The sequence below is a fragment of the Phoca vitulina genome, unplaced genomic scaffold (assembly GCF_004348235.1).
Source record: "Phoca vitulina isolate PV1807 unplaced genomic scaffold, GSC_HSeal_1.0 scaffold4, whole genome shotgun sequence".
NCBI classification, from domain to species: Eukaryota; Metazoa; Chordata; class Mammalia; order Carnivora; family Phocidae; genus Phoca; species Phoca vitulina.
In genome coordinates this window covers 44298734-44311685 of record NW_022589707.1, presented here as the reverse complement: position 1 = coordinate 44311685, position 12952 = coordinate 44298734, and the positions used below count along the sequence as shown (strand labels likewise).

Here is a 12952-nt window from a genome sequence, read left to right as displayed (position 1 = left end):
CTGAAAGCCTTATTCTCAGTTCATACCTAGGTTGCTTAGTTGGCAACCTAGCTGACTCTAAGTGAGGAGTGAACAGAATAACTAGGCCTTTGGAAATGCCAGGAGTGTTAAATTTGGAGAAGGGATTATATTTGTGTCATTTTACATGTTAGACCCTAACTGATTATTTCTGATTATGTAAGAAAAGTGACAGAAGCCGTAAGTTTTGAATCTATATGAGACACAGGTAATGTTATTAGGTACTTTATAAACTTTTTCTTATACTTTTAAAATGGACAGTTTTGCTCTTATTTTATAAATGAGGAAATTGAGTCCTACAGGTTTTAAGGAATTTGCTGAAGACTACATAGTGCTAAATGTTAATATGGTATTTGAACCTAGGTATGTCTGACTGCAAAGTGTATTCTCTTTCCATTTAAACTGTATTGTCAATATTAAAGTAATTCGTGATGTATTTTCATGTAATAAGATGAAAAAGAACTGCATTTTAATTTTTGTTTTGTTGTTTTTATGGTTTGAGCATAGGAAAGTGATTCAGGACAGAGAGGGAGAGGGCTTAACATAGCTCCAAGGCTTGGTATTCTAGTAGATTTTTTTCATCATTAGCCATCAGGGAAATTCAAATCAAAACCACATTGAGATACCACCTTACCCCAGTTAGAATGGCAAAAATTGACAAGGCAAGAAACAACAAATGTTGGAGAGGTTGTGGAGAAAGGGGAACCCTCTTACACTGTTGGTGGGAATGCAAGTTGGTACAGCCACTTTGGAAAACAGTGTGGAGGTTCCTCAAAAGATTAAAAATAGAGCTATCCTATGATCCAGCGATTGCACTACTCGGTATTTACCCCAAAGACACAGATGTAGTGAAAAGAAGGGCCATATGCACCCTAGTGTTCATAGCAGCGATGTCCGCAATAGCCAAACTGTGGAAAGAGCCGAGATGCCCTTCAACAGACGAATGGATAAAGAAGATGTGGTCCATATATACAATGGAATATTACTCAGCCATCAGAAAGGATGAATACCCAACTTTCGCATCATCATGGATGGGACTGGAGGAGATTATGCTAAGTGAAATAAGTCAAGCAGAGAAAGTAAATTATCGTATGGTTTCATGTATTTATGGAACATAAAGAATAGCATGGAGAACATTAGGAGAAGGAAGGGAAAAATGAAGGGGGGGAAATTGGAGGGGGAGACGAACCATGAGAGACTATGGACTCTGAGAAACAAACTGACAGGGGCGCTTGGGTGGCTCAGTCGTTAAGTGTCTGCCTTCAGCTCAGGTCATGATCCCGGAGTCCTGGGATCGAGCCCCGCATCGGGCTCTCTGCTCGGCGGGAAGCCTGCTTCTCCCTCTCCCACTCCCCCTGCTTGTGTTCCCTCTTTCGCTGTGTTTCTCTCTGTCAAATAAATAAAATCTTTAAAAGAAAAAAAAAAAAAAGAAACAAACTGACAGTTTTAAAGGGGAGGGGGGTGGGGGGATGGGTTAGCCTGGTGATGGGTATTAAGGAGGGCATGCGTTGCGTGGAGCACTGGGTGTTAAACGCAAACAATGAATCATGGAACACTACTTCAAAAAAATATTTTTTAAACAGATTTTATTTATTTGACAGAGAGAGAGAGCATAAGCAGGCGGAGTGGCAGGCAGAGGGAGAGGGAGAGGTAGGCTTCCTGCTGAGCAGAGCGCCTGATGTGGGGCTTGATCCCAGGACCCTGGGATCATGACCTGAGGTGAAGGCAGACCCTTAACCGACTGAGCCACCCAGGCGCCCCTCTAGTAGATTTTTTTAAAAAAATTATTTAAGTAATCTCTACACTTAATGTGGAGCTTGAACTCATGACCCGGAGATCAAGAGTCATATGCTCTCCAGATTGAGCCAGCCAGGTGCCCCTGTGATTTTTTTTTTTAAAGCAGATATTTGTTTCTGCTGACTGCTAACATTTCAGGACTTAATTTTAGGCTTCATTGCCCTAAAGTTCATTTGATAGACTGAAGAGTGGATTATTAATAACAGCAGTTATAACTGCTGCTCAGAGTTGCCTTTTTTTTTTTAAAGAGGGGGTGAGGAGGAGCAGAGGGAGAGGGAGAGAGAACCTTAAGCAGGCTCCATGCCTAGTGCAGAGCCTGATCTCACAACCCTGACATCATGACCTGAGCTTAAATCAAGAGGTGGACACTTAACTGACTGAGCTACCCAGGCGCCCCACCATTTTATTTCCCTTATTGAACTTAATTTAGGTCTTAGTATTATTATTTTCATTTATGTATTTTGCATAGTACCTTAACTTGATTGCCATGTATTTTTTTGGTGAAGAGATTCTTTTCTTTTTTCTACATAATTACAAAATGGTATGGTTGAGCTTACACAACAAAGAATATTCTAAAATTCAACCTTTTAAGTGTATGTGGCAGACCTGTTATAGGTAGCAGAGACACAAATTTGTTTAAGACATGATCCTCTCTCTTGGGTATGGGATATACATATAAATAGTTTCAATATAGCTTGATAAGTACTGTAATAGAGATAATGCATAGAGTTCTTGGATCTCTCTTATATGCCTATTTCCAAACATAGCCTCTTAGACTAGTTGGAGGTTTTACCATGGTGGAGATTAACTGAATCTTGAAGGATAAGTAGATGAAGGAATTGAGGGTGGAACGGGAGTAGGAGGGAGGTAGTGTGTAAATAATAATAGGAACTTGTATAATTTTCTTAAGAAAAACAAAAATTTCAGTGTTGTACATACAATGGGAAAAATTAGAGCAGGATTATTAAATGTCTTATCTCTAATTAAGGGAAAGAAAGCTCTTTGTGAGTTCGGTGATTTCAGGAGAGGGATATTTGTCTTAAAAACTACTGTGTTTGGAGAATGTAATCTTAAATTTTACTCACTTTAAGACATCAATTTTTTTTTGACATAAGTCAATGTGTAAAAAAAAAAAAAACACCTGGTGTATTAATGATGGTTAGTCTTTGTTTTCTTTCTCCAGAATGAAGGAAATATTTTGATTGCCAGAAGAAATGAAGTGCAACAGAAACTGAACATGGCAGTAGAAGTTTTTATTCTGGAAGTAGATGAGTTACCTCTTAATAAACGCTTGAAAACATTGCAGGTTAGAATTTGAAAAGATATATGTACATTAAAATATGTTTATCAAAAAAATATGTTTATCATTTGAGAGGTGAAATTGGCATTTACCTTGAGACTTCAGATAGTACTGATGGTTGCAAAAATTTTTCTTCTCTTTGATGAATTCTAATTTCTTTTTAATAGAATTGAAGTGTTACTTCAGTCTATTAAATACGTTTATGTATATATGTGTATCCTGCAAATAAGGTAAAATGGTCGGACACATCAGGCTTGCTAGAGTGACATTCACTGGGAAAACTCATGGAGACAGAGGCAGTAGTGGGCATGTGAGTCCCTGTTGTCTGTTGCATTCTAGCAGAAAATCTGGTAGGGTCACATGTCAAGAGTTTAGGAGAGGAGTCCTGATCCAGGATCAGGGGCTAGACTACAATAGCTATAGGATGATGGAACCTTGTCTTCAGCCTTATCCTGTCATCTCAGCAATGACTTTAATTTGGAGTGAACAGGCATATGTGGCAGTGTTATGAAACATTCCACCTATTAATGTAATTTTTCTCTTCACTTATTCAGATCTTTTTTTTAATGTCCTTTAATGATGTTTAAAATTTTTCTCTAAAAGCCCTCTGGCATTTCTTCATTTAACTCCAAGGTATGTATACGTTTGGTTGCTTTTGTGGATATTATCTTACTTTCCATTTCTTATTTTTGGTGGTGTAGCGGAATACTGTTGATTTTTATTTATTATTTTTTTACTGTTGATTTTTATATATTGATGTCTCTGGCAACTCTCCTGAACTGTTTTAGTTCTCATTTCTCTATTAATATTCTTTGAACTTTCTTTATGGTCATATCATTTGAAAACAATAACCCTCTTCTCCATCTACTTTTATGTATCTTTGAACTTTTACTGCTTTGGTCAGCATCTTTAGAACAAGTTAAATCGTGGCTGTGCTGGTTGGCATCCTTGACTTATTTTGGACTGCAGGGAATGTGTTTGCTAGAGAGTTGGAGAAAAGGATATTCAGGGACATCTGGGCACTCTTTCTGTCTGCCTGGAGGAAGATGTAGTTTAGATGGTACCATGTATAGTATAAGTTCTTCCAGAATAGTGAAGTAACCTTTGCATACAAAAGGGGAGTGGTGTAGTAAGAATGTACCTGTCTACAGTGCAATTTTTACTTTATCCTGTAAAGGCTTATTTCTTCTCATGAACTGTTAGTAAACATAGGTTTGCAACCGAGATTTTTTTTTCTTTTAAAGATTTTATTTATTTATTTGACAGAGAGAGAGACAGCAAGAGAGGGAACACAAGCAGGGGGAGTGGGAGAGGGAGAATCAGGCTTCCTGCTGAGCAGAGAGCCCGATGTGGGGCTCGATCCCAGGACCCTGGGATCATGACCTGAGCTGAAGGCAGACGCCCAACGACTGAGCCACCCAGGAGCCCCTGGAACCGAGATTGTTTTAAAAACTCTATTCTTCTTAAAGTTTAATCTTAAGAGACTTTTTGCTGTATCTGGTTTGTTTCTCTTTCTGCTATTCGCCCCGGTCACCAGAATATTATTTGAACTTCTCTCTATTTTGGTGAAGTAGTTCGATATTTACTTATAGTCTTCAAGTACTTAAGAAATAAAACTTAACTTCAATAATGGAGGTCAAAGAAATTAAAGTTCATGATTTCTGATTTCCTCAACAGTTATTGAGACTTCTTTTGTGGCCTAAAGTATATGGTTGATTGTTCATGACTGTTCCTTATAAGTTAAAAAAGAAAGTACATTCCGGGTGTTCTTGGTGTACAGTTCCTGATTTATAGCTATTATTTTAACCCTTAATCTTCTGTATCTTTGCTTAGTTTTTGGTCTAATCAGTTTATCAGTTTTGAGATATTTTTGTTATATAGTCTAGTTCTTTAAGTTGTTAAAAAAAATTTCAGTGCTGTATTGTTGGCTGTTAATGTATTTATTGATTGTCACGTATTTTAAATTGTATTCTTTTTAACCCTTATGTAACCTTATTTTTCCTTTATAGTGTTAAAATATTGTTTCCTTTAAAAATTCCTTTTCTACCTGTTTTTTTTATTATTATTTGCTTTGTTTATCTTTTCTTTTTTCCCCTCTCTTTATTTTTAATTTTTATTTTTTTAAGGTTTTATTTATATATATGACAGAGAGAGCACACAAGCAGGGGGAAAGGGGGGAGCAGCAGAGGGAGAGGGAGAAACAGGCTCCCTGCTGAGCAAGGAGCCCAATGCAGGGCTTGATCCTAGGACCCTGAGATCATGACCTGAGCTGAAGGCAGATGCTTAACCAGTTGAGCCACCCAGGCATCCCTGTCTCAGGATATCTTATTTAAACATTTAAACAATTGCTTGCATTTAAGCACTTTAAACATTTGTTTCGTTGGCTATAAAATATTAGGTCCAAAGTCCATTTTTCTTTCAAACTTTTGACAATAATAATCCATTGTCTTTTTATTCCCATAGTTGTTATCAGTCTGATTTTTGTTCTTCTGTGACCTTTTCTCTCCACTGGAAACTTTAATATTTTCTCTTGACTTTGTTCCTAAGTTGCACTAAAGTTTAGATTTAATCTGAGTCAATTCAGTCTGAGATTTTATATCTTTCTTTAACTCTAGGGAATATTTGATAATTATTTCTTAAGATATTACCCCTTCTTCCCCCCCACCCCTTTACTTTTTCTCTTATCTTGGGACTTCTGTTAGATGGACATTTAGATTTCTTCTATCCTCTACATATTTTAATTGTTCATCCATTTTTTTTCTATCTTATCCTTTTCTGTGTCTTTTTCGGGGGGATCTGAAGAATCCTTGACTTAACCATCTAGCTCACTAAATGGTTCTCTAGCTGTATCCTTTTTGCCATAGTGAATGCATTATGTTCTTTATTTCAAAGATTATTTGTTTTATACCTAATAACTTCATTTGGTTATTGTTTATAAGCACTTGGTTTTGCTTTGTGTTTTCAGTATTCTTTCTTTTTGTTGAGAGTATTTGTTACGCTTATTTCGAGTTCTTGATTTTTGCTTCCTTTTTTATAAGGTGCCTTAGTTTGTTACATTCCATTCAGAGTTCTGTTAGTCACACATTTCATCCTCCTCTGTACCTCCCCTCAAAGATCTCTTATTCCCTTGGAGAACTATAAGCTGTCTTAGTTCTGCGCTGTTGTGTAGGTATGGGATAGGGTGGGATGAAAGCTTGGAATGTAACTTCAAAGACTTCAGGTGGGTTTAGGGAATAGGATGAGGTTATTTCTCAGAGCTTCTAGGGTTACATTTTGGGCTCAACTACTTCCTGTAGACTTTTCTTCTAGATAATCTTTAGTGGACCTCCCAGTCCCTCTGCCTCAGCCACTACTCTTTTTCAGGGGCTACTACCCTTGGGTGTAAATGCTACCTGGTATTCAGGGGAAAAGGGAAGAAAAGAAAATGCTTAGGGGATAGCCAACTTTTCTGTACCGGTTATCAGTTTTTGCCTCATCTAAGTTCCTGTACTGTACTTGTATAAAACATTGCCTCTTGCTTTGTGCTACTGCTTTACAGTGTGAGAGAGAAGGGCATATGAAGAAGGTTCTCTTTTCTCACATGCTGTTTTCTGCTGTGGTACAAGCCTTCTTCAGCTTTGCAGTGACTTGCTCATTGCTAAGCACCAACTATCTTCTGTCTTTCCAAAGGTATCTTAAAGTTTTGTGATAAAAATTTCTGGGATATTTTTAAGCTTTCCTCTGTCTCAGTGACATTTCTGGAGTTTTATTCCTAGAGAGAGCTACTAGGCTGTCTTATCTCTTCTAGTCCTTTCTAAAATGCTTTTTAAGTTCATATATATGTTCAATGTCTTCCTTAATTGGAATTATTTGTCTAACTTTTACTATTATAGTCCAAATAAATCGCCTTCTAGGTAGTTTTATATTTTTATATCTAATGTTTCTAAGTTTTACTTATAAGATTGTTAAGGATAGGGATTCAACATACTACTTTTTAAAAAAATTTTATTTATTCATTTGACAGAGAGCACAGTAGGCAGAGCGAGAGGGAGAAGCAGGCTCCCTGCTGAGCAGGGAGCCCAACGTGGGGCTTGATCCCAGGACCCTGGGATCATGACCTGAGCCGAAGGCAGATGCTTAACTGACTGAGCCCTCAGGCGCCCCTCAACATACTACTTTTCTGTCTCATAGATTTTAAGATGCTGCTTGAATCCTAATATGAAGTTAATAAACAGAAATATGTTTCTATAGGATTTGTCAACCTCTTTAGAGGCAGTATATGGACAGGCCAAAGAAGGGACAAACTCTGAAGAAATACTTAAGAAATTTTATGACTGGAAGTGTGATAAAAGAGAGGAGTTCACCAATGTTAGAAGTGAAACAGAGGTTTCTCTACAACGTCTTGTAGCATGGTTCCAGAACACTGTAAAGGTAATAAGAGCTCTTGCCCAGTGGTGTTGTTGGTGTTGTAGTGTTGTTGGCCCAGGGAATATGGGTTTTTTAATAATTTTCCAAGTATAATTTACTTCTTTTCTGAGGAGAAGAAAGGAAGAGGAAGAGAGGGATTGAGGGGAAGAGGGCTGGGATGGAGGAGTGAAGGATTTACATATTTGTATTCTCTAGGAACATATGAAAAATAGCTTCATAAACCATTGTAGGTATAAGATAGTATCACTGGAATTTATTACAAGTCTAGTGTATTTTCTATAGCTATGGTGCAGAGATAAGGGTCTTATTGTATATACATGTGCTTTAGATGGTAGTAGAGCTTTCTTCTTTGTTTAGTTTCTTTTTTAGCGAGACGTGTGTTTTAACATTAGTTGGCTAACTACTCATGCTGAAAATATGTTAATTGACAGTGTTTAAGTCTTTTAAGTTTTAGGTATCTTAAATATCTTAAAGATATCTAACATAAATGGAGAATACTAGTCTCGGTTGATACTAGATATTAGAAATGATATTTTGTGTATTATTCTTATTAGTTCTTATTTATTCTTATTTATTATTTTAAAAACACCATGTAATTTTTCAAAAGCTGTGGGGGCATGTAGTGTTGTGTTAATATACTTGGAACCCTAATTAAATTTCAGCCTCATTTTGTTACTGATTCTGTTTTCTCTGTTCTTCTCTCTGTTTTACAACCTTCTCAGCAAGGGCAAGAGACACCCAAGGTGTCATTTATCTGTGTGAATGACTTACATATATGCATTTCTAGCTTTGTTTTGGGGAAAAAAAGTCTTTAATCTCCCAGCTACCTCCAGAACTCTTCATTTTGGTACTTTTTAATGGATATATTAATTAAGTTATTTTTTTGTTGTCTTTTGTTATTGATCAGAATGTTTTTCTGCTTAGGTTAACTATCATGTATCCTTTTCTTTCATTTCCATAGCTGTTTCCCAAATCCAGATTTCCATAATCACATATCTAATCTCTGAAATCAAAGTGACTGCTTATGACTTTTATGTTCTATATTATAATTTGGGCCCATGATTTTATTCTATTTAACACTTTATTATAAAGTCTGTATCCTGGTAGAAAATACCTTTGTTTTCCTAAAGAGATGGAAGTCATCTGGGTTTAATCTTTAATTTTTAATCTCCAGATTCCTAAATACTTAGTAGGTCATCACTAAATACCAGGTATTTGATTATATAATTATACCTGGTATAATCATATACCTGGTATTTTTTATTAAAGAGCTGACATTGTCTGCCTACTACCTATCAGATTTAAACTTTTCACCTAAGCATTTAAGGTTCTTACCAGCTTTTAGTCAGACTGCTTCTTTTACTATCCTCACAAAGTCTTGGTCTTGTTTCTGTTTTGTTGGGTTTTTTTTCATACTTTTCCTCTTATGTCTCTTAACCACAGATTATGTTAAAAAGTCTGTGTTTTATGTGTGTGATATGTGTGTGCTTTTTCTTTTTTGATGTGTAAGTTTTGGGAGGGCAGTACTTTATCTTTCTTGTGTATCCTTACTTCCCCCACATTGCCCAGTGCATAGGCTAATGCTTTGCTCTAGGTATAAGGACACAATACTGATTGAAATAATTAAATGAGATACTTTCATGTTTTAATTTTTTGCATATGAGGCTTTTGATCTCTCTGTGAAAGAGTCACGAACTTCTGAAGACACAATCAGTAGTCTTGATGAAATTCTAGAGAAGACTGAGTCAAGTGTCTGCAAAGAGCTGGAGATATCTCTGATTGTGAGTTGATATTCTTTATTACTGCTTCCTTTGAAGCAATATGGTTTTTCTTGCTAATTAGAAAGTATGAAGACTGATCTTAGTTTTCCTCTTACAGACCTATTTGAAATAGTAACATTGTCAAGTTCTAATCCAAACACAATGCAAATTTTTATTCTTCCATAGAGTGATAATTTCATTTTTTTTAAGTTTTTATTTTAATGCCAGTTAGCTAACATACAGGGTTATATTAGTTTCAGGTGTACAGTACAGTTAATTCAGCACTACTGTACATCATCCTGTGCTCATCTTGACAAGTGCACTCCTTAATTCCCATCACCTATTTAATCCACCCTCCCACCCCCTTCCCTTCTGGTAACCATCATTTTGTTAAATGATGTGTACTTTCTTTTTTTTTCTCTTCCAAATTTTTATTCAAATTCTAGTTAGTTAGCATATAGTGTAATATTGCTCAGGAGTAGAATTTAGTGATTCATCACTTACATATAACACCCAGTGCTCATCATAACAAGTGCCCTCCTTAATACCCATCTCCTGATATTTTCATTTTAATAGGACATTTCACATTAAAAAAATAAAATCTAATGTTTAATTCTAGGAAAACTCCTCTTAATCTGAGGGTATCAACTTTCTGTGTCATTTGATTCTTGAGTCCATCATACCCAATGACTGTAAGAAAAGACTTTAGAATTTGTGAAAAATTAAAATAAAATCTGGGAGAGCTCTGGAAGTGTATATACAAGAATGATTAGTAGCTCCCTTTCTGTTCTGTGTATGTTCCCTATCGTCATGCCAAGTTAAAAATTAGTGTAGCTCTTCAAAAGAGCATTTCGTAATGTTATTATTGCTCACTGGGACTCTTTCCCAGTTTTTCAGGCTGTTTATCAAAGTCTCATTGGTTATGTTGTTCCTTTTACTTGTTTCTTTTTACCTTTTGCTGTTTTTTCAGGTTGGCATTGAAAAATACATATACGTTTCTGTATTTCCTTATTTTTAAAGTCTATTTTTAATAGTATTTAGATGGTTTAGTCAGACTTTATTTTATTGCTGAAGTATGATTAACATACAGTGTTACGTTAATTTCAGGTGTATAACATAGTAATTTGACATTTCTATACATTACTCAGTGTTCACCAGGATAATCTTAGTCACTGTCAGTCACCTTGCAAGACTGTTTATTACAATATTATTGACTATGTTCTCTATGTTGTACTTTTCATCTCCATGACCTATTTATTCTATAAATGGAAGTTTGTACCTCTTTGTCAGACTTGATTTTAGAAGTGGTTGTTAATAGATGATTTCTAAAAGTAAAGTGTTGAAATTCTGTGTGTTGTTTAGTTCTTAAATTTAGTGTAGTGGTATCCTTGATTTCCTTTAACACTAATCTAGAAAGCTGTAGGAATAATAATGTGATGGGAGCAGAATTTTCTACATGAACATCTTTGATATCAGTCTCTCTTCTGTCTCGAAAAAGATACATATTTAAGAAATATTTTGAAAAAAATAGAATTTTTAAAGGCATTATTTTAAAGTCTATTCATTGTTATTGGAGGTTTAAATTATTTTGGATACTCTTTTGTGAATAATTCTATGTGTATGATTTATTTCACTTAGGAGCAAGGTGATGCAGACAAGGAGATCATTTTAAATACATATAGTCAAGTACTACAAAAGATCCGTTCAGAGGAAAGGCTTATTGCTACAATACAATCCAAGTATGAGGACAGTATTGAGGTTGGATTATGCTTTATTTTTTTGGTCTTCTATATTGATCCTTTGAATATTTTAATACTTAAATTTTTCTCAAGTAGTTTAATATCCAGTGTATAGGTAACTAATTATTATTGCTAGAAAAACAGTATAGTTAGCTGGTGTGTAATTAAATTCACCCTACAGGGAAAATAGGGGTTTAATTGATAAAAATATATTGAAGCTTTGGATTGTCTTAAATCTTTGATTTCCTTGAGTTCTTCAAAACCTAACCTTTACTGGAGCACCTGGGTGGCGCAGTCAGTTGAGTGTCTGACTCTTGGTTTTGGCTTGGGTCATGATTTCGGAGTCATAGCATGGAACCCCTCCACATTGGGCTTTGCTCTCAGCGCAGAGTCTGCTTGGGATTCTCTCTCCCTCTCCCTTTGCCCCTCCTGCTCATGCTCTCTCTTTCTCTAAAATAAATAAATAGATCTTAAAAAAAAATAAAACCTAATCTCTACCATCATTATCTTTATGCCTGTACAGGTTTACAGTAGAAAATTTGCTAAATACAGGAAGATAAGAAGTAAAAACATTGATTATAATCCCCTTAGCCTAAGAGATAGATACTCAGGGCTAGTTTCAGAGTATTTTCTTTTTGTATGGTGACTTATATATATGTACATATATCATGTGCATTGCATTGTTTTGTAAACTGTTTTGAAAATGTTTCTTCATTTAATGGTATATTATGAATACTGCCCCATGTAATTAATGATTCTTCTATACTGTCATTTTGAGCAACTAAAGCATCATCACTTGCATAGATGTACAATATTATTTAACAATTCATCTGTGTTAGATGTTAAGGTTACTTCTATTTATTTTTAGCCATAAACAATACTGTACATAATCTTTGTGCATAATTTTGTGTGTTCCTCAGATAGATTCCTAAAAATTGTTAATTACTAAGTCAAAAGGAATCAACATTCTTAAAAATTGGTAACATATTGTCACACTACTTTGGGGAAGGTAATTTTAGTTTATATCCTCACTAGAAATTCAGTTTGCATCGTATCTAGCAAAGATGTCTCACTGTAGCTCTCAGCTTGAAATATTTTTCTTACCTTTGCTACTCTGATTGCTGGGACTCATATTCTCCTGGATAGAAATGTGGATAACTAAGAAATCAGTTAGTAGATTGTCTTTTTCAAAATTGTGGAATTTCTTATTTCAATCCGAACTTAGTAAATACTAGTTGAATCTTAGAGAAATAAGAAATGGTCAGTAAGTGACTTCAATAAATATTGTTGTCTATGCTTTGAAAATATAATAACTTTTTTTCTTACTTAGTTTAAGAAGCAGATTATCGAATGTTTAAATAAGAACCCCAATGTGGATCACTTGCTGTCCATTAAAAAGACATTGAAAAACTTAAAAGCTCGACTGAGATGGAAATTGGTTGAAAAGAATAATTTGGAAGAAGTAAGGAAACACTTGGTTCTTATGAAATTCCATGTGTACCTCATTTTACTCTGATTCCTGAAAATAATGCGTAAATACATTCTTTAAAATAGAACTGTTATTTACATTTTGTTTTATATATTTTATCTTTTTTTCTGTGTATGTAAGATTATTACATTAATAGTGTAAACATTTTACCATGTCGTTAAATGTTCTTTGAAAACATTTTACATGGCTGCTTTTGTTTTTAGTAACAAATATTTTAGAACAATTTAAAAATTCTTTTGGTTTAGACTGTTATAATACTTAAAACAATACAATCTACTACATGCAAGGTATTCCCCTAAAGGTAGAATTTTGTCATAAAGTATTTTTAAGATCATGATGTTCTTTGTTAGCTCTCTTTTTAATGGCTGGACTTACTGTTCCTCCTAAATATTCTAAGTTGTTTTCATAGGATAATAGAACTGGAAGAATTCAGACACTCTAA

The 12952-nt window shown here is 35.0% G+C and overlaps 1 protein-coding gene across 2 annotated transcripts in view; it reads left to right on the top strand.

Moving 5' to 3' along the window:
* Positions 1–12952, top strand: part of STK31 (serine/threonine kinase 31) — an 81789-nt gene that overhangs the window by 31847 nt on the left and 36990 nt on the right. For both annotated transcript variants that reach the window (XM_032401218.1, XM_032401217.1), the window contains exons 11-15: positions 2999–3121; positions 7346–7525; positions 9187–9303; positions 10921–11040; positions 12352–12483. In XM_032401218.1, coding sequence (XP_032257109.1) covers positions 2999–3121; positions 7346–7525; positions 9187–9303; positions 10921–11040; positions 12352–12483 — 672 coding nt within the window. The remainder of the gene's footprint in view (positions 1–2998; positions 3122–7345; positions 7526–9186; positions 9304–10920; positions 11041–12351; positions 12484–12952) is intronic.